The sequence below is a fragment of the Miniopterus natalensis genome, chromosome 3 (genome assembly GCF_054644295.1).
Source record: "Miniopterus natalensis isolate mMinNat1 chromosome 3, mMinNat1.hap1, whole genome shotgun sequence".
In the NCBI taxonomy this organism is placed as follows: domain Eukaryota; kingdom Metazoa; phylum Chordata; class Mammalia; order Chiroptera; family Miniopteridae; genus Miniopterus; species Miniopterus natalensis.
The window spans coordinates 28,423,398-28,445,095 of record NC_142083.1 but is presented as its reverse complement, the minus strand read 5'-3'; the positions used below and the strand labels follow the sequence as shown (position 1 = coordinate 28,445,095).

General features: G+C 49.9%; 1 protein-coding gene across 1 annotated transcript in view; it reads left to right on the top strand.

Annotated features, from left to right (window-relative positions):
* Window positions 1-21,698, top strand: part of AHRR (aryl hydrocarbon receptor repressor) — a 58,600-nt gene that overhangs the window by 16,140 nt on the left and 20,762 nt on the right. Inside the window, exon 3 of the mRNA XM_016212525.2 lies at window positions 10,769-10,875. Within this exon, the coding sequence (XP_016068011.2) occupies window positions 10,769-10,875 (107 nt within the window). The remainder of the gene's footprint in view (window positions 1-10,768; window positions 10,876-21,698) is intronic.

The window sequence follows — 21,698 nt, the reverse complement described above, 5'->3', positions numbered from 1 at the left end:
TATAAATCTTCCACAGAGAAAATATAGGCCCAGGTAGTTTTAAAGCAATTTCTAACAAATACTAAAGGGAAAACAATTTCACTCTATACTGAATCCTGTGGTGTTGAGTTGGAATTGGAGGTATTGGTATGATATCATGAATTTTGATATGTAGGTTGCTCCAAAAAAATGTATACACACACTCCAAATAATTGTAAAGGCAGTGTTTATTAAAATACATTTCATTTTCAAAGTTGAGCTATCAGCAGTTAAAGCATATATACATTCTTGGGGACACTCTGTATATAGATATAGACATAAATATATATGTATAAATGTGTGTGTGTTCTAGCTCTCTCCACTTATGACACCACAGTTTCAGTGAGCACAACTCACATTCACACCTTGGTGTCTAGACACCATTCACCATTAAAAGGGAAGAGGGCCTTTTTTTTGGTCTCCTTCCAGAGTTGGAGCAGGGAATGTACAAGAGAAACTTAGAACATTTGGACCAGAAAGGAAGACTGTGCTCAGACAGTGATTGAGATGTCTTAGAACACAGAGCCATCAGAAGGGGCTGCACTGGCCATATCTGGGGCAATTTCAACATTAACAAGAGTAAGGATAATGATAGATTATAACCCAGTGAATAAATAGGATTCCATAAGTCCACACTGATACGAATAAATGAATAATAAGAGAAAGACCCTCCTTACAATAAACTGCTAACTAATAGACAGGAGACAGGATTCTAGACAGACAATTGTAGGTAGAAGAGGTGAATTATAAACTAGCCAGTTGGTAACAATTGTAGTAACAATTCAGGCAGCAAACATCAATGATGCTAAAATTAGTGTGTTAAAGTGAGGTGAGAAGTGAGATTTTGTAGTCTTGAAATATCTCCCAACAATATACAAATGAATTACAAAGGTAAAATACTTAGAGTGGAGATACCCAGCACACAGTGCCCTAAGTGATCAAATCTGATCCCACCAATAATGAAATAGCTGACATTGTGCAGGAGAAGAGCACACTGTTACTTCTGTCATATTCTGGCTGAAGATAATTGATCATGGAACACCCAACAAACCCAAATTGAGGGGCAGTCCGCAAAATAACTTGCTATAATGTTTAAAGTCAAGGTCATGAAAGTCAAGAGTGGACCAAGGAGCACTCTAGATGGACAGGAACAGAGTGATGGGGCAGAAGGACCAGACCCAAGGCTAAAAAGATGTTAGTGGGACAACAGGCAAGACTTGAGTGGAGTCTCTGGCCAAAGGATATTTGGGGTGCTTTGTACTATTCTTATAACTTTCCTATATGTCTGACATTGTCTTGAAACATAAACAAACAGAAGAAAGAACAAAGACAACTGCACAACCAAAAATTTGCTCTGAGGTGTGAACGGTGGGGCTCCTGGAGGGGCAGAGGGGAGAGCGAGTCCCTCTGGGAAGGGAGGGCGGGAGGTTGGCAATGGCAGGTGTTTGGGGCAGTGCTAGATGCAGCAGCCTTGTTGGGGAGCATGGTATGCTTGTAAGTGTTTGTGAGGAAGTCATGTTTGGACCTTTTAGGAGCACTTGGCATTTTGGGGCACCCAATCTTTTTGTAAAGAGAAATATGAGAATAGCCAGCGCTTTCCTCACAGCCACCATTGCCACCAACCATTTCACAAATGCAGTCTGAGCAGAGGTGGGTGGTCAAGAGGGAGCAGGCGAGTGGGTGGCTGTGGCCCTGAGGACTGGGGTGTAGCCCCAGCAGGAGCATGAGGTGCCATGGAGCATGAGGATGGGTCTCCTACCTCAGATGGGGGTGCTCTCCTGACAACCCAACCACCTGGGGGTTTTTCTTACAGCCACAGCCTCACGGGGCCCTCAGCTCCTCCAGGTCTTTTCATCAATTCGGTCTATATCTATTGATGGTGAATTATGCATGAACCTATAGTGACTCGTGATTGATTTCTGAGAAAACTGAAGGTGATGATGACTGACAGGCCAACTTCAAGTCAGAGTTATTTGCAAATCTGGGTAACTGAAGGCCGGGCCTCCAGTTTTTACTACATATTGAATTTGCCATAAATTCACAACTCATGTAGGAATCAGATGCTCTCTGACAGCTGAGCTGGGCACTCCTCTAAAGTCTAGGACCCTGGCCCTTGAGTGAACAGCTCTGGGACTGTTGTCAGCTGGGACTGCAACTGAGGGCACTGTGTGGGGCTGTCCCTCAAGGCTCTGTACTGTCTGAACTCTGACCAGGGTTCCCTGTCGCGCTGAGGTACTGGGTCCTGCATGGTGGCTTGTGCACCTTGTCTTCACACCTGCATATTGTGCAGTTATTAATTGAATAAATATTTGAATTTTTAAAAGCACCAGGGCACCATTTTTTGGTTTTGTTTTGCAAAACACTTCTTGAACCCTCAGCTTGACACGTGCACTTTCCTTCCAATGTATTGAAACTTAACAAAAACACCCCAATAGTTGGCTTCTTCCAGGTGTTTTACACCATGAACAAATATGGACCCACAATGTGTATAAATAATATTCCTTTTTCTTTTTCTTTCTAAAGAGCTATTCTTGGTTGTACTTTGCATTGTGGCATAGGGATTACAGGAAGGGTGTGTTTGTGCTGCAGGACCTGTGCCCAAGTTTCCATGGAGCCCCCTGAGGACTCCAGGGAGGAGTGACCTCCGAAAGTGGTTAGCAGTTCGGCCTCTTGACCGGAAAAACCAGGCTCGCTGGCCCTGCCTCCGCACCATCACTGGCTCTGAGAAAACACATTTTTGGTGGTTCTTTGAGCTGTATCGCAGTGTTAAATGTCTAAAGCTTGCCTGGTGCATTTTAGAAAATATGGAGGTTCTATATATGCACGACCCATAGACACAGACAACAGTGTGGTGATGGCCGGGCTGGGAGGAGGTGGACAAGGGGCCATGGGGCCGTCGGCAGTAGTGTCAACAATAAAAATAAAGTAAAACACGAGAGAAGAAAATATGGAAGTTCTTTCTATAGAAAATTAACAACTTGATGCATAAATATCTTGGAACATGCTCTCATTTTCTAAATACATGAAATGCACATGTTTATTTATACTCCTGATGAGTTTTCTTGTCTAAGGGAACTTGGGGCTTTGAATGGCAGTTTTAATCCCTTCTCCCGTCAAGCTGTACCAGTAAGGAGGGTGACAAGCATTTGGAAGGAGGTACACCCATGCCAAATCCCACATGCTGGGACCCTCTGCCCACGTGTGTGTCACGCTCTGTTAAAACACGTCCACACCATGTGTGGAAGCTTCCTCACAAAGGAATCGTTTTCTCCCTCATTGTCTTAACCCAAAACAGGACATTCACACGCTCACAGCAGTCATGCACACACACACACACACACACACAGAGCATTCACACACAGAGTGTTCACACAGTGTTACACACACAGCATTCACACAGTGTTGACACACACAACACACACACAGCATTCAGACACAGAAGCATTCACATACACACACAGTGTTCACACACACAGAGCATTCACACACAGCACTCACACCCAGAGAGTTCACACACGTTACTCCCCCTCCTGTGGTCCTTCCCCACCTGACTTTTTTTTTACATGTTGGGCCCACCCGCTGGCTGGCTGTGGTGTGTGGCTAGCCCTCATAGGAGGGGCACTGCTTAGGGAGGGGTGCCTGGCAGACAGTGGGGACAGTGGGGCTGTGACCAGGGAGGGGGAGGCCTGCAGGCTTGCCCCTCACCTTGCCCCTCTGTGCTGCCCCTGGGGGTCTCCTCCAGACCAGGCTGCAGCCAGGTGAAATGGGGCATGGAGGAGAGGGGACATCATGTTTTCTACCAGAAACTCCCCATTCACCTGCAAACCTGGAGCAGGTTGTAGAGCCTGCAGGCAAAGAACACCTTGGGCACTGCCTTTAATCAAGGCAGGTGAGGTCCCCATAGATCCACAGAGGGAGCTCTTGGGTAGAGGAGAGCCACTGAGAGGCCCATCCTCTCGGGGACAGGGCCAGCATGTCCTCATGTCCTCACTCTGCGGGAGAGGACAGATGCACCTCTGTGATGCTCAGGAGCTCCCACAGACCCACAGGTGGCAGCCTGGACAGCACTCTGCTCCCTCTCACTGGTGCCACATGTTTTCTGGGAGGGCTGGGCTCTCCGGAACCCTCCGCACCCTGGCCCCTCCCCAGACACTCACCCTGGCAGTATCCCTCAGGTGCTGGACTCACCTGCCTTGTGTGTGTGTTCCTTGCTTATTTGTAGACGTGTGCACACAGCAGACTGTCCAAAGCCACCGTGGTCGTCTCACAACCTGGCGCCCTCTGTGTCTTTTCACAAAGTTTGAGTTTAGGCTGCCTTTACACATTTCCTGTCACCCATCTGGGCGCTCCGGATTTATTTGTGGGGACTTCACCTCCTTGGGGTGGTTAGATGAAAGCTGTGCTTGCCCGAGTCTCCTGCACAGAGAACCTTCCAGTGCTTCCCCACTCCCCCCACCCCCCACTTCTGAGCCCAGCAGGTATTGGACACTAAGCACCCGTAACCCTGCCAGCTACTTAGAATGCATGAAGGATCAATCGTCCGCACCCCAGGTGCCTGCAACACAATCTGTGCAAAGGATAACTGAGGCCAGGAGCTTCCTCTACAAATTTAGTTTGTAGTCATCAAGAAACACTAAATACATGTACACTTCATGATCCTCTCCCAAGGCAAAGCAAGGAGTTTATCTTTTAGTTCTGGGGAAAGAAAGGGAAGGAGACTGAATGTGGGAGAACTGTGCAGCGGTGATGTCAGGGAAGGTGGGTGTGTAGACACAGTAGGGATGGGAGCAGAGGTCAGAGGTGGAGCACACCCTCCCTGCAACTTCACCTCCCACTCCTCCCGCCCTCCCACGGAGCACCTGCCCTCTCTCTGCATTTGCCTCTCTCCATCCCCTGAAGCACCCACCCTCTCTGCCTCCCTTGAAGCACCTGCACTCTCTCCCTGCACATGCTCTTTCCCTCTGGGCTGGAGCACCTGCCATCTACTCTGGGGCTCCTGCCCTGTCTCCCTGCATCTGCCCTTTCTCCCTCCCTCCCCCGGAACACCTGCCCTCTCTTCCTCCCCAGGAGCACCCACCCATCTGCTCTCCCTGCCAGGCCCTGGTCATTTACTCCCATGGCCTGGCTGCACTGCACTGCATTGGACTCACAACCATGCCCAGCACTCATGGAGAGAGCAAGTGTCCTGAGAGGTGAGCTGGGGATTTCAAGATGTGTGCCCATGTGGTCGTAATCTGGATACTTTGGTAACTACCTATCTTAGTCAACTCAGGCTGCCACAGATAAGGCAACTTATAAAGAACAGGCACTGATGTCTCACATTCTGGAGGCTGGAGGTCTGAGTCCAGGGTGCTCACACAGTCAGGTTCTGGTGAAAACCTATTCCAGTAGCAGGTGCTGCCTTTTCTCTGTCCTCACAAGGCAAGAGAGGCTAGAAGCTCTCTGGTTTCTTTTTGTAGGGGCACTAACCACATTCATGGGGTTCTACCCTCATGACTCAATCATCTCCCAAAGGTCCACCTCCAAATACAACTTGGGGGTTAGGTTTCAACACATGAATTTGGGGGAGGGACACACAGTCAATAGCACCACCTTACTGTAGCTGATGTTGAGTCAGTGGCAATAAGATGTGGAAGCAGAAGAGGAAGGTGTTCATGGGGCACCTGCTGCCCAGGCTGCATAAGGCATGTCAGGTGTATGGCCTTGTCGGACCCCATCTCACAGGGGGTCCTGGGAAGCTGCTCTAAACTGTGCATACCCTTGTGCTGAGCATGACTCCCAGGAGGCCCGGCTGGAAGTTAGCTTCCAATGAGATGGGCCAAAATGGGGGTCATGTTCATGCCAGCTGCCTATAAATGGTCACAAGATGATGTGGAGGTGGGCTCTGACCTGTGAGGGCCTGGGGCAGGAGGCTGAGCCCCAGGGACCAGCAAGCTGCTGGACCAGGGCTGGAGGAAGAAATACCCAGATGACACTTGCTGTGGGTGCAGCCCCAAGCATGCAGGTCAGGTCACAGAGCAGAGCCCTTGGGGCTCTTGACTTGGTGATAAAATAGTGCCAGATTTTCCCGGGCATTTGTTTTTTCACAGCAGGGGCAGGTGTGTGGTCATGAACCAGTCCTCTCTAGGAACTGCAGCTGGTCAGAATCAGGTTTCGGTCCAGCCTCCTGTGGGAGCCCTGGCTCTCTAACACCGGGGTGACAGAAGTCCTGTACCCCAACCCTTAGATAGCCCCATGAATTCCACATTCGGTTTATCCCACATCCTGGGCTCATCTGTCTTGGACCCACCTGTCCTGAATTCACCTACTGTGGACTTGCTTGTCCTGGGCCTAACTGTCTGCCCACCAAGGAGTTGACTTGACTTGAGCTGGGAACAAAGTGGCTGCCACCTTCCAGGCATCACAGCACTGTCCAGAGGCAGAGATGGGGGAGTCTCCTGACCTCTGCCAGGAGCACTTGGCACCTCTCACTGGCCAGACTCAGGCACATGACCCCTAAACAGCTGCTGGTAGGAGTCGGGCCCCAGTGGCACATGGTTCAGCTCAGGGTCACACCTTGCCCTGAGTCTCCTCTGTGCAAAGGAAATGGAGGTCGCTTAGCAAGCAGGGTGGGGGATACTGAGTGGGGGTCAGCAGGCAGGATGCAGTTAGCCCCACTCTGAGCCTTAAAGGGAAGCCCCTACCCCATTCTGCATGGGTACACAGAGACATCCACTATCTCCATGATAATTCTTCTAATTCTCTGTTCCAAATGAAACTTTACAGGGATCCAAGAAATCAATGAAATGAGAGAAAGGCTGGTTCCAGTTAATTCTGCAGCCAGTTGGGGAAAGCGTGGGCAGGGCAATGAGAATCTCAAGTGTGGCTGCAGTTCCGGGGTTCTGGAGACTCAGTGGGGGAGGCTGCAGTGGGACCAGACTCTGTCAGGGTCCAGGAAGCTGCATGAGCCTGCGCCCCTTCATTTCTGGGATTGGACAGCCCTGGCCCTTGCCATCTAGCCCTGAGCTCTGTCTGACAGATAGGAAGCCCTATGCCCCAGGCTCTGCCCAGGGTGAGATGGGCTTCTGTGGGACCCCACCCCTCACTGCTCTTCAGAGGCCAGGCACACTGGACACTAGGATGTGGATGGGCCTCTCAGTCTCTGGTTGGTACCACAGGAAAGTCCTTGCACTCTGGGTCTTGGGGCACTTCTTGTCCCTGGAACATCACCTCCTTACCATCTCCTCCACAAGCTTGGCTTTGGGAAGTGGGGTACACAGTGATTCTCCACACTTTCACCACCTCCCTGAAAAGACACCCCATGCCTGCTCCGCACCAGCCTTTCCCCTTGACACATTACCTTGGGCAGTTGGGCACAGATGGAGGTGACCTGGAACCTCGATGTAGGCTCTCCCTCCTCATACAGGAGCAGGAGACTGGGTATGAGAGGGTGGGCCCTCCAGGGTGTGCCCAGCAGTGAAGCTGGGGTCTGTTGGCTGGCACCCCTGCCCACAGCCCCACCTTCGCTCAGCTCCCCTCTTAGGAGGGTCACACCCTCAGGTCTGAGTCCCAGGGAGAAGAGTGTCCCCGGGGAGAACCCCTAGGATGGAAGGGCAGACGCAGAATGACCAGGAAGTGCTGAGCCCAGGAGCTGCTGGGAGGGGACCTGGGGTGCCGGCAGGGGCTGGGGGGTGAGGGCTGCTCCTCATGACCTCCTTGCTGTGTCACCGCTTTTACCCATTGATAACACGAATGACCAGACCCAGAGCCTTTGGGCCCCGCTGTGACCCCCCATTGGCGTTTGCCGCCCTGTTTCAACATCCCGAGCACCCCTGAACTGGGGCACCTGGGAAGTGAGGGGACAGGCCCTGTCCGCTCAGGGTTTGGGGGAAGCTCCCCCCTCCGGCCCTGGAAATCGCATTCGGTTTCTTTCTGTCTCGCCTCAGGCCTGGGGTGGGGGTAGCGGCTCTGCTCGCACGCGAGGCCCTGGCCGGGGTCCAGGCGGCTGTCACTGCGCGGAGGCCCCATCGCGTGACAGGGCCGGAGGCCGCTGGGTGTGGCCCGGAATGCGGCTGCGGAGGAGGGAAGTGGGGGTGCCCGCGGCGCAGGGGAGGGGACCCGCGATGCTGGGGGTGCCGTGTCCGGGTGCAGAGATGTACGGAGGAGGGAAGTGGGGGGGGTGCCCGCAGTACAGCGGGGATGGGGGCGGCGGAAGGGGGCACGCGATGCTGCGGGGGTGGTATCCGGGTGCAGAGAGGTGCGGGGGAGAAGGTAGGAGGTGGGGCGCCCCCCCCTTTTGGCCGCCGTGTGGGCTGCAGCCTCCGTGTGTCTGGGGTGGAGCGGGCGCGCTTCAGTGCGGGCGGGGTCCCGGTGGCGGTGAAGGGGTCAGCCTCCGCGTCCGCAGTGACGTCAGCGCCCGGGGTCCTCCTCCACCCAGCCCCACCACCGCGGGGGCCAGCATCCCCTCCCCCACGCGGCCTGCAGGGGCGAGGGGTGAGCAGTCAGGACAGTCCGGCCCCAAGCCTCCCCTTCCCCTGGGTTCCAGGGAGGTGCTGGCCAGGGCTGGGCGGGGAGCTGACCCACCCTGGGGCGGGGGCGGGGGCGCGGGCCGGGCGACCCCTGCAATGGAGTTTGCTGAACGCGAGGTCTTGGTGGTCTGGGTCTGCAGCAGGTGACCTGGGTGCACTGAGGTGGGGGTCCTGCCCCCCTCAGTACCACTCCTGGCCTTTAGGGAGCCCCAAGTCGTCCCAGGCACGGTGGGCTCCCCCCACCCCACGGGCCCAGCCTCCAGGCCTAGCGTGGTGGTACAGTCAGTACCGTGGGCTGGGCGGGGAGCTGGACCTGGCCTCAGGGGCTGCCTGGAGGGGTGGCGCTGGGAAAGGAGGGGTGGGGTGGGCCTCCTGGTCTCGTTCTCAGCGGCTGAGAGCACACACTGGCTGTGAGACCCTCGGTCAGCCGCTGGCGCAGCCTCCAGAGCGTGCTGACCCAGGAGGTCCCTTCAGGGGAAGGGGCCGCTCCTGGAGCTGTCTTGAGGAAGGGGAGTGCAGCACAAAAGGGGATTAAAAATAATCGCCTTTACTGTCTCAGAGCTCAGCCTGTGGGCCTTGAAATCCAGTAGCAGTGTGGGAGCTTGGTTGCTCTGAGGTTTCCACTTGGACTCACGGCTGGCAGCTCAGACAGCCTGTGTGTATTTGTCAGGGACCCCCAGGGACCCCCCCCCCCAAGTGCGACTTCTTATGTCTCCAGAAATACACCTGCCTTCCTGAAGGGAATGGGTTCCTTCTTGTATTCAGTGCAGTGACCAGAGGTTAGTGGGTATTAGCTGTGGGAGAGGAGGGTGAGGGCACAAAGGCTTCTGAGAGAGGGAGGGAGGAGATGCCAGCCGAGACCAAAGGCCACCATATGGCCAAGATATGGCCTGTCTGTGGGGCTCTCCCAAGGGCTGCCTCCCTGAGTTGAGCTCTCTGCCCTGAGGACACTCTGCTGGTCAGTACCAGAGGGCTTACATGAAACGGCCCAGCATGGCCTCTGTGGGGTGGGGGCACTGCTGGCCCAGGGCTGTAACCTTGTGTGTGTCCACTCTGTGGGGAGGAGGGTCACATTCTGGAGCTGGAGCTCACATTTGAGCCCTGCTGTGCTGTGGATCTGGGGGCCTGGAACCCCTGAAAGCAGCTGCTGCCACTTCTTACTAACAGGGGTGAGGGGGAATCTGTGGGGAGCAGGTCCTGTGTCTGAATGGGGCTCAGTGGAGAGGTGAAGGCAGAGCCTTGTGGTTTCCCTCACAATCTTTGGATGATGCTGCCTGAGTAAGACAAGCATCTCAAAGCAGCACATCCTGGAGCAAAAGTTCAATACAAACTACTGGTTTTGAAAGAGAAAACACTGGAGGTTTAAATGCCTGCACTTATATTTTATCCCAAGACCGGAGCAAGTGCTCCGGCTCCACCTGGCCCTCAGGTGCACTAACATCACCTGTAGCTTCAGTTTGCAAATCCCAGAAGTGAGGAGAAGCTGTGAGGCACTTCCCCACCCACCCTCCACGGAGTCAGGGCCCTGAGCTTCTGACTGGATCCCTCTACTGGCCTCTCCTCTTTGCCTCGGGGGTCTTCCCATAACTCCTCCCATAACAGGATGCTGAGCGTAGAGTTGCAGGTCTCATCCAGCTCCTGGGAGCTGTGATGTGGGTGTCTCTGTCTGTCTGAGCTCTTTCCCCCAAAGTGGAGGTGAGGCCAGCCTGGGGAGGATGTGGGAATGTGAGAATGGGAGAGGCATAAGGGTGCCACCAACATCCCAGGGAAGGATGGCAATGTGAGTAGGGGGAGCTTCCTGGACTGGAGCAATCAGTGCAGTAATGGATGCCTGTGGGGTGTGGGCTGCTCCACACCGTGGGGGAAGGGTGCCCCTGAAGCCAGTGGGGCTCTGAGGGGTTTGTAGGAGGTAGGTAGAGAGCAGTTTCTGGGGAGCGGAGTAGGGTGGCGCCCTCAGGTTAGGCCCAACTGTGATGTCCCCATCTCCCAAGTGTTAGCAATTTGCTGCCACCTGGCTGCCCTGGTCCTATGTTCTGGCTCCTCCTGCCCTGCCCTCTTCCTGGGGAGGCCGAGTGGTCCCAGTACATCCTGGTGGCCACGGGTCAGCATGGGGCTGTGACTTTGCCTGAAGAGGGTGGCAGTGAAGAATGCTGGGGTGAAGATTGGAGAAATGTAACTTAAAGGTATGCAACCAGGCCTGGGGCCCAGGAAGGGTGCTAACATGCTGTTTTTCTCTCTGGCAGCTGTGCAGGAGAAGTGTCCGAGGCAGCCAGTGGTCGGTGCCCCCTCACCAGGAGACAGTGGTCCTCGTGGAGGGTCAGCCGTACTAGAGGGAAGGCTGCTGCTGGAGGTGAGCTCCCTTCACCATTTGATCACACTCATGGTCATAGCTTACAGGCCATCTCCCCCAGGGCCCTGAGGCCATGACCATTTACAATTAACTAGAAGTTAAGGCTCTAGAAGTATCTGTGGATGGAATCCCAGGATCTCCTGGGAACAGAGCAAATTGGGGTCTTAGGTACTCCGGGTGACGTGCTGGACAGAGAGAACCAGCCATGCCAGTCTTCAAATCTGAAAACATTTTCATTCTGCATTCTTTGGTTTTACTTGTCCATGGGTCAACCTAATAAAATATTAAGCAAGATTTCTTTACTTTGAAATTAAGGACAGAAAATTGTGCATTAAGCTTCTTGGGGTCTGGCAGGTGTGGCTGGCTGTCCGTTTACTGGTATTACATGCTGGATGTCAAGAACTGGGTTGGCCTTTTCACCTGAGATGATTCTGGGGTGTTTTTCTGACCGTGCTCTGTGCACCTTTCCATGCAGGATGGGGGGCCATGGTCAGTTTCTTAAGGAGATGTAATGGTGAGGAGTTTTCTGGGTTGTATCAAGCCAGTGTTTCAAAGTGAGGGCGTCACTGCCTCACCAGGGGCCAAAAGGCTCTGAGGACCGAGGTCCTGGCTTGTCCTTTCTCGGGCTCACTCAGCCCCTCCATTCTCCTCCTCTGACTCCAGCCCTTCTGTCCAACTTCCCTCGATGCTTTTCTGGGCCCTCCTGGCAGCTTCCCTGACCAGTCTCCTAAGATCTTAGCTATTCAGCTGTTTAACTGGCATGGGCTGTAGTGGACGTAGAGTGACCTCTGGTCATCTCAGGCCTTGAACTTGGTCACGGTCAGTAGTGCTCATGTCCTTGCAGCCCTCTCTGGCGAGGAAGGGGAACCTGCCTGACATCTTTTCTCTCCTACTCATCCAGGCCCCTCAGAGACTGGCACCCTCTTCCCCTCTTCACTTTCAACTTTTTATTAGAAATTTCTAATGGTGACAAAGAGAAGATGGAGTGATGGATGGCCAGGGACTCGTGGCCAGGCCTCAGTGGTAGTCGGCTTTGGCCAACTTGCTCCTCTTTGTCCCCCAAACTCTCCTTGTCTCTCCCCACAGACCCCCCACTCTGCTTTATCTTCCCAGAGCCCTCCGTCGTCCCGAGGCTTCTTGGTCCCCTGATGCCCCTCCTTGATGCTGCACCTTCTCATTGTGTGGGAGCTGTGTCCAGCCCTCTGCCTTCCCATCTGCCTGGCAGTGAGCTCCCCCATTTCCGAGTACCTGGGTGGGTAGCTGAGCACAGTGGGGCCCAGTAAGGGTGATGATGGGCAGACTGACAGACAGACAGAGAGCATCCAGAGTATCTGAGGGGACTGGGAGAGCAGGAGAGGTTTGCAGCACAGGATCTGGGGGTGCTGGTGCCAGATGGAACATGGTAGCTCTGTGTTCCCACCTGCCCCTCATGTACCACCATGCTCCCACCCAGCTCCCATGGCCTCATGAGGATCAATGAGCTTATAAATCATTTCCTTTTAAAAAAAATAAAAATACGTGAGGAAGTACATTCGTGCTGTCTATTTTGCTGGGTTCGTGGGTGTTCGGGGGACTCCCGTCGTAGAGTAAGTGCAGGTTTCATTTCAGTTCTGTCTGGAGCAGAACATGGCAGTGGGGGGATGAGGGAGACTGTCATGCTCTCAGTGGAGGAAATACTTCCATACTTCATTATTTAGCAGGTCTTTTAGGAAGCAAATTCTTAAATATTATCTTTCCTTAAAATTTTTTTTGTCAGTGCTAGTAAAATTGGAGCTGGAAATGTGGCAGTTTGGATTTTATTCTTGGCAAAGATAGTTGGCATTACTTTTTTATTATTCATGTTCAAAGTTAAGATAATAAAATCTTAATCATAAAATCTTTTTAAAACTTTTGTTCTGAGCTATAAATACAGGAGCTTATGCACAAAGCGCCTGGCCTCCCGGTTGGAGTTCAGGGGACAATTTCACACATGTTCACATGTGTTCACACCACTAACCCTCTTCCTGCTTCTCTGCTGGGTTTGCAGAGAGCAGCACCTCAGAGGCTGTCCTGCGCAATCCCCCCACACCTCACCCCTTGGTTCTGCTCTGGCAGCTGGGTCTTCCCTGGGGGCCTCAGGATGTGGATGGCATCCAGGCTGAGACTGAGGCCCAGGATCTAATGACCAGGCCTGACTCTTGGGTCCCCACAGGCTCCCTCAGGGCCTGGGAAGGAGGGGAAGGTGGAGCCTAGCCCCATTATCTGCCACTGATTTTCTGATTCCTGCTCCCCAGTGAGTGTGGATGATTTTGGAGCTACCCTCTGGGGTTGGACTTTTACAAGGAAGAGGTCCCGAGGCTTAGGGGTCAGGGTCTGCTGCCCGTCTGCTCAGGGCACTGTGGTGGTCACCCTGCCCACTGGCTCGAGCCAGGTCGGAATACTGTCCTCCCTCCTGCATTTCAGAGAATGAGATTTCTAAATGTTTGTGAAGTCTCATTCTGCTGCCTCTTTATTGTTCTCTGTGGCCCACAGGAAGTTTCTGGAAGCTCCCTTTGGTTGCAGTCAGGGAGGTTATATGGTGTCCTCCTTCACCTGGTGACTCTCAGACTTTGGGGTTAGAAACTCTTTATGAAGTTTAAAAGTATTCCCAAACAGAGCAAAAGAAGCAGATTAGCAACAATAACAAGAAAATCCCAGCTTTTATTTCCAATCTGCAATCTCTTGAAGATAAGCTAGAAAAAAGGAGAGGTTTATGGCAGGGCATTATTAATTCATAAAAAATTTAGAGCTGGCGCAGACTTTAGAGTGCCTGTGGTCTAATGTCTGTTATTTTAAGATGAAGAAACCAAGATTTGCAGCTGTTAGGGGTTGGTCCAGGGTCCCCACTGGGGTTGGGGATGAGGCTGAGCCCGTGTTTCTTTGAGTTTAGTGGCTCTTGGGTCCAGGGGCTCCAAGCCCTTGGCTCCCCTGGACAGACAGAGCTGCCACCTAGTGAGCTCCTTGGCACAGGCCCTGGGTATGGGTGACAGTGGAGGCCTGGGGGTGAGAGGTTGGTTTGAAGAAGAAAGCAGGAGGGGACATGCTGGGAGAGGGGATGTGGTGGAATAGAGGGTCCTGGACACGTACACATTAGGTATATAATAGAGCAACGCTGTGAGTTTTGAGCATGGATCAGAGTACCTGGGTTCTTATTTCTACTTGTAAGGTGGGCTGCAAGGCCATTGTGTTTAGTGTGGACATGGCAACATGTTCACAGGAACTGTGAACTTGGGCCTGGGGGGATGGGCAGGAAGATGTTATGACTGCTTGACTCTGGCTAGAGTTCAAGTGCATTGTGGCTACATGATACATCTTCTAACATTTTAAAAATTAAATTTATTAGGGTTACATTGGTTAATAAAGTAATGTAGCTTTCAAGTGTATAATTCTATAATACATCATCTGTATATTGTATTGTGTATTCACCATCTACAGTCTAGTTTCCATCACAACTTATTCCTCCTTTCCACTCTTCTACCTGCCCCCACCCCCCTTTCCCTCTGGTAATCACCATACTGTTATCCGTGTCTATGAGAGTTTTTTTGCGTTTTTTGCTTAATCCCTTCACCAGTTTCACCCAGCCTCCCAGCCCCCTATCCCTCTCCCCTCTGGCAGCTGGCAGTCTGTTCTCTGTATCTATGAGTCTGTTTCTATTTTGTTTGGTTTTTTGTTCATTAGATTCCACAAGTGAAATCATATGGTGCTTGTCTTTCTCTGACGGGCTTATTTCACTTAGCATAATACACTCTAGGTCTATCCATGCTGTCACGAAAGGTAAGATTTTCCTTCTTTATCATGGTTGAGTAGTATTCCATTGTGTAAATGCCCCATAGCTTTTTTATCCACTCATCTCCTGAAGGGCATTTGGGCTGCTTCCACATCTTGGCTTCTGTAAATAATGCTGCAATGAACTTAGGGGTGCATATATTCTTTCAAATCAGTGTGTCAGGTTTCTTCAGATCTGTTCCCAGAAGTGGAATCACTGGGTCATAAGGCAGTTTCAGTTTTAATTTTTTGAGGTAACTCCATACTGTTTTCCACAGTGGCAGCACCAATATACATTCCCTCCAACAGTACACAAGGGTTCCTTTTTCTCCACATCCAGGCCAGCACTTATTGTTTGTTGATTTACTGATGAAAGCCATTCTGATAGGTGTGAGGTGATATCTGACTGTGGTTTTAATTTGCATTTCTCTGATGATTAGTGACACTGAGCATCTTTTCATATGTCTATTGGTCATCTGTATGTCCTCTTTAGAGAAGTGTCTATTCAGGTGCTTTGCCCATTTTTTAATTGGATTGTTTGTTTTTTTGGTGTTCAGTTGTTTGAGTTCTTTATAAATTTTGGATATTATCCCTTTTTCAGATGTATCATTGGTGAATATGTTCTCCCACTCAGTGGGTTTTCTTTTTATTTTGTTGATGGTTTTCTTTGCTGTGCAAAAAATTTTTGGTTTAATGTAGTCCCATTTGTTAATTTTTTCTTTGTTTCCCTTGCCCAAGGAGATAGATATATCAGAAAAATATTGCTATGAGAAACGTCCAAGATTTTATTGCCTGTTTTCTCTAGGAGTTTTATGGTTTTTAGTTTTACATTTAAGTCTTTAATCCATTTTGAGTTTATTCTTGTGTGTGGTGTAAGGAGGTGATCTAGTTTCATTTTTTGCATGTATCTGCCCAATTTTCTCAGCACCATTTATTGAATAGGCTGTCTGTATCCCATTGTATATCCCCTCCTTTGTCAAATATTAATTGACCATAAAGATGTGGGTTTATTTCTGGGCTCTCTATTTTGCTTCATTGATCTATATGTCTGTTTTTGTGCCAATACCATGCTGTTTTGATTACTGTGGCCTTGTAGTATAGTTTGATATCAGGTAGCATGATTCCTCCAACTTTGTTCTTTCTCAAAATTGCTGAGGCTATTCAGGGCCTTTTGTGGTTCCATATAAGCTTTTCGAATATTTGTTCTAGTTCTGTGAAATATGCCATTGGTATTGTGATAGGAATTGCATTGAATGATAGATTGCTTTGGGTAGTATGGACATTTTAATGATATTAATTCTTCCTATCCATGAACACGGTATATGCTTCCACTTATTTGTATCTTACTCAATTTCTTTCTTCAGTATCTTATAATTTTCCAAGTACGGGTCTTTTGCCTCCTTGGTTAAATTCATTCCTACATACCTTATTTTTTTTGATGCAATTTTAAATGGGATTGTTTTCTTAGTTTCCCTTTCTGGTAGTTTATTATTGGTGTATAAAATTGCCACCAATTTCTGAATATTAATTTTATATTCTTCTACTTTACTGAATTCATTTATCAGTTCTAGTAGGTTTTTGGTGGTCATTAGAGTTTTCTGTATACAGTATCATGTCATCTGCAAATAGTGACAGTTTTACTTCTTCCTTTCCAATTTGGATGCCTTTTATTTCTTTTTCTTGACTGATTGCTGTGCCTAGAACTTCTAGTACTGTGTTGAATAAGAGTGGTGAAAGCGGACTTTCCTGCCTTGTTGCTGATCTTAAGGGAAACGCTTTTAGTTTTTGCCCATTGAGTATGATGTTGGCTGTAAGTTTGTCATATATGGCCTTTATAATGTTGAGGTTTATTCCCTCCATTCTCACTTGCTGAGAGATTTTTATCATAAATGGGTGCTGGATTTTATGAAATGCTTTTTCTGTATTTATTGATATGATCATGGAGTTTTTATCCTTCATTTTCTTTATGTGGTGTATCATGTTTATTGATTTGCAGACATTGAACCAATCTTGCATCCCTGGAATAAATCCCACTTGATCATGGTGTATGATCTTTTTGATGTGTTGCTGGATCTTGTTTGCCAATATCTTGTTGCCAATATTGGTTTGCCAATATTTTAGCATCTGTGTTCATCAGGGATATTGGCCTATAATTTTCTTTCTTTGTAGTGTCTTTATCTGGTTTTGGAATTATGATAATGCTGGCTTCATAAAATGAGCGTCAGAACCTCCCCTCCTCTTGAAATTTTTGGAATAGTTTGAGAAGGATTGGTGTTAGTTCTTCTTTGATGTTTGGTAAAATTGGCCTGTGAAACCATCCGGTCCAGGACTTTTGTTTACTGGGAAGTTCGGGGGTGGGGGGTGGGTTCTGCTTCAATTTCATTAATTGTAATGAGTCTATTCAGATTTTCTGATTCTTCCTGATTCCGTTTTGGAAGATTGTATATTACTAGGAATTTATCCATTTTATCTAGGTTGTCCAGTTTGTTGGCATATAGTTGTTCATAGTCATTTTCTAACATTTTTCATTTTACGCACACTAAAATTTGTTCTTTTGGCAGTGTGGTGGGACCACCACCATAATCAAGATACACAACAATTCCATCACCCCAAAATCTCCCTTGTGCAGTCAGACCCCTGTCCCCAACCACCACTGCTATGCTCCTTATCCTTATAGTCTTCTCTAACAGCCTTTGTCAGAATGTCCCTTAATCATATCCAACAGCATGCAGCCTTTGGGGTCAGGTTGCTTTCAGGCAGTGAGATTTAGTTCTGACCCACGGTGTTGCTGCATGAATCACAGGTCCTATCTGGCATTGGTGGCTCAGATGTATTTCAGTGTGCTAAACAGTGAAGGAGGCATTTGGGTTGTTTGCAGGATTTGGTGTTTATGAGTAAAACTGTAATAAACATTCACACACAGGTTTTTCCCGAACGGAGATTTTTGTTTATTTGCGCAACACCTATGCGTGTTATTGCCAGGTCATAAAGTAAGTGCGTTTTTAACTTTATAAGAAACTGCCACACTGTTTCCCAAAGTGGCTGTGCCATGTTCAGTCCCTACTGGCAGTGATGGGCATTCCAGTTTGCTCCATCTGAGGGTTGATATTGCAAGGTATTATCTGTTCTCAGACCCATCTTAGGAAGTGTACACTGGAGCCTCACTGAGGTCTTAATTTGTATTTCCTTTAGGACTAATGATACTGGATATTTTTCCTTGTGTTTATTTGCCATCCATCCATCCGTCTTTGTAAACTGTTTGCCTGTTTTAAAATATCAGGTTGTTTGCTTTCTTACTGTTGAGGTAAAAGAGTTCTTTATTTATTCTGGACACATATCCTTTGTTGTATGTATGATTTGTAAGTATTTTCTCCCAGTCTGTGGCTTGTATTTTCATTCTCTTGACAAGGTCTTGCCGAGAGCAAAACTATTTGATTTTGAGGAAGTACAATTTATCAATTTATTTTTTAATGGAAGATGATTTTGGTGTTACATCTATAGGTCCTTGAGGCTCTGTTCACTTTTTCCTAATATTTTCTCTCTGAGGTTGGATAATTTCTATTGGTCTGTCTTTAACTTTACAAACTATTTTCTCTGTCACCTCCATTCTGCTATTGAGCCCCTCTCTGTGGGACTCTACAGGGCCCTGGGCTGAGAATGCCCCTCTCTGTGGGACTCTGCAGGTGGCCCAGTGGGGCCTGGCAGTGTGAGGGGCTGGTGTCAGGGCCAGGGGCTGTCCCACTGTCAGCAGAGACGAGGATCTCCAGTATAGTGACCACTCCCAGACCTGCAGAGTTCTTCGGAGCTTCAGTTTCAAACCTCAAAGTTCCAGGGGAAAGCTGGCCTGGGGCAGCGTCTGTCAGGCTTGCGATGCAGTCCCTGAGGCCTTCAGTTCCTGCCCACACTGAAACACAAAGGTATCAGGGGGGTGCTGCGGCAGCCAGGGCTGGGTGCCTGGGCGCCAGTTCTCAGAACTAAACCCATATTGTAGAGGATTTTCTCCAAGCATTTCACACAGAAGATAAAACGGAACCCAGTTGGAAACCCAAGGGTGAAGGGCCTGAGTAATGACACTCAGAAGGGAAGGCTGGCTGGGTGACCCATGGACAAGGGTCCTTCCGGGGGTGCTGCTGGGCAGGACGCTCCTAGGAATCAAGGTTCATGCATGTGGCTGGGTCTGGGTGCTGCAATACTGGCTCCTCAGGGAAACCTGAGCTTAGCAACAATGCTGGTGAGGGTCCCAGGGAGCCCAGGTGGGGGCTGTCAGGGCTGAGAGATGGGGAGCAGGTGCTTGGGTATGAACGGGACTTGTTAGCAGATCAGGCTGAAGGGGCAGATTTTCAAGGGAAAAAACTGTGAATTCAGGCAGTGCTAGTGATAGTTTCATAATTTCACATAAAGTTCTTAGAAACCAATGAGAAATATCCATGGAGATCATTGGGAGCAGTGGTGACCAGGCCCTGGACTCATGTTTTCAAAGAGAATTGAAGAGATTAAAGTCAAAACACAACCAACATAGGTGGATTTAGGTACCATCTCAGCATGTGGACACGATGGCCTCTGGTCGGAATAACTGTTAAAAACACAACTAGGAAGCAGTTAGCCACCGGGAGGCCCTCCTGTCCTGAAGACGAGAATTGGGGTCTCTGGGCCCTGACGCAGCGGGATGGCCGATGCCGCACACCTGTGCTGAGCCCAAGCCCTGACTCGGCCCCCACAGCACTGACCACTTCCACCTCGAGATGCAGGGAAGGACAAGGCACATCCAAAGGGCCTGACAGCTCAGAAAAAAGACCCAAAGATGCCGGCCCCAGGTCTTCCCGGGAGAGCACACTCCCCAAAGCCTACAGGCTCCATTGTGGGTGCAGGGCTTCCTGTTGAGTCCTGTGCCTGCTCCCAACCCGAGCACACCAGGATCGCTGGACCCTTCAGCAAGGGGGCTGATGTGAAAGACGGGAGCAAAGCACAGGCCAGGAGTCAGGGCAGCGTGGACGCAGCAGACATGCAGAGGGAAGAAATGGAGAGCAAACAAACCAAGACGTTGTTGGGCTCCTCAGGACTGAAGGTCGACAAAATGGAAACAGGTTGCTGTAAAAGGGAATATTCAGAGATTCAAGATGAATAATGAAAAGCATGCGAGCAAAACTTAGCAATCCGTAGGAGGGTCAGAAATTAAAGTTGAAGGGATCTTTCCAAGAGTAAAAGAAAAGTAGGGGAGGAAAGGAGAAGAAAGTCAGGCAGACTGCCAGACCCCACAAGACCTGAGTAATCAGAGTTCCAGAAAAATCAGAGGGAAGGAAATGGGCAAGGAAGCAACCAGAAGCTTTCCCAGAACCAATGACCCAGTTTCCGGCCCAGGAGGTCCCGCTGGGTGACTAGCACAATGGATGAAAGGATGCGGGTGTTTGCCTTTGTGAGATTCTACACCTGGGACAGTGAGAAAGCCTCTGTGCTCCCAAAGAGAAGGAGCAGGTTTCATGACGTGTCCATGGGACGCTGGAGGCTGGACCACCAGGAGGACAAGCCTGCACAGCGCTGGAGGAAAGTGACTTCTCACCTGGGACGCACACACACCTGGGACGCGCACACACGTCCACCCCATGGTTGGAGAGGTGGTGGCATCAGGACAGCTTCAGACATTCTGGGTCTCGAGGGTTTCGCTTCCTCTGCACGGTCTCGCAGGGAGGATCTCTGCAGCAGAACCAGGGTGACAAGGAGGGGAAGGAGGCAGGCTTCCCGGAGATGGGTGAACAGGACGCCTACAGAGAGAAGGCTTTACTCCGCTCAGGGGACTTGGGGGACAAGTCAGGGACGGTGTAAATAAGTCAGCGCACAGGTATTTGTTAACTCCAGGCCCACAAGTTGTTGAGGGACAGCAAAGGGTTCAAAGTGCATCCGCCTGGCTCAGCCGAGAAGACTCTGTAATAGCACAAACACTGCACAATGATTTAAGCAAAATTATGACACAGCTAATTTAGGACGGTGGAGGGGAAGTGAGCGTGTGAGCGTGTGAGCGTGTGAGCGTGTGAGCGTGTGTGCGGTGGGCAGGTACGCGTGGCAGCAAGCCAACAGTGACGTCTGAACCCAGGGAAATGGAAGGCAAGCGTCATGTCAGCCAGCGACTCAGCGAGCTGAGGCCAGCCCCATGGGCCCCCCCACCGCAGGGCTGGAAGCTGCAGCTCTCAGGACGGAAGCTGTGTGTCGGGGGTCAGGCACCGACTGCTCATTGTTACAGGCTTGGGGTGCCCCATGCCTCTTAAGTCTTGCACGTTTGACTTTAACCCTTTTATCCTAGTAAGTTACATTTTATCAGATATAAAATTGTCCCCAGCTTCCTCTGGATTCCTTGCCGCTTGATACATCTTCTGCATTCTTTTATTTTCAGCTTTTCTTCTCTTTTTAAGTCTGCTTCTTGCAGATGTACATGAGGGGACCCTTCCCCCAAACTTTCTTCTGGTGATTATTTTAACCTATTTGTACTTTATGTAATCACTCTAATTTCTGTCATATTTTCAATTTTCCATTTACTATACACTCATTGCTTTCCTTTTCTCTCTCTGGGTCTCCATTTATAGATTGAACTTTCATATGCTTTTGTTCTTATGGGGTTGCCTTTAGCATAAACGCGTTTCACGTTGGTTTGATCTGATTTATTAGACTTATCAGTGTTGGGATTTCCCCAAAAAGACTTGCACGTGGTATATGCTTGGGTCTTCTGGTGCCCCTCGCACACACACTTCCATGTTGATTTGGTCTAGAAGTTGAATCCTGGATGGCACAGATTCTTGTCTTTGTTCCTAACTTTTTAGAAGACTCTTTAGAGATCACTGGGATTTGGTCACCACCCTTATCATGTCTTGCAGCGCGTATGTGTTTCTCTTCGCGTGATTCCCCCAAAGGGCTTTTCTTGTGGGTCTGGGTGTGAAATCTTCTTGTTTCCCGCAGGCTGGGGAGTTGTTATGCCTTCACATCTGGATAATAACTGGGCTGAATATACAATTTTAGGTCCAAAGTTTTTATCCTTCTACCTTCAGAAATAC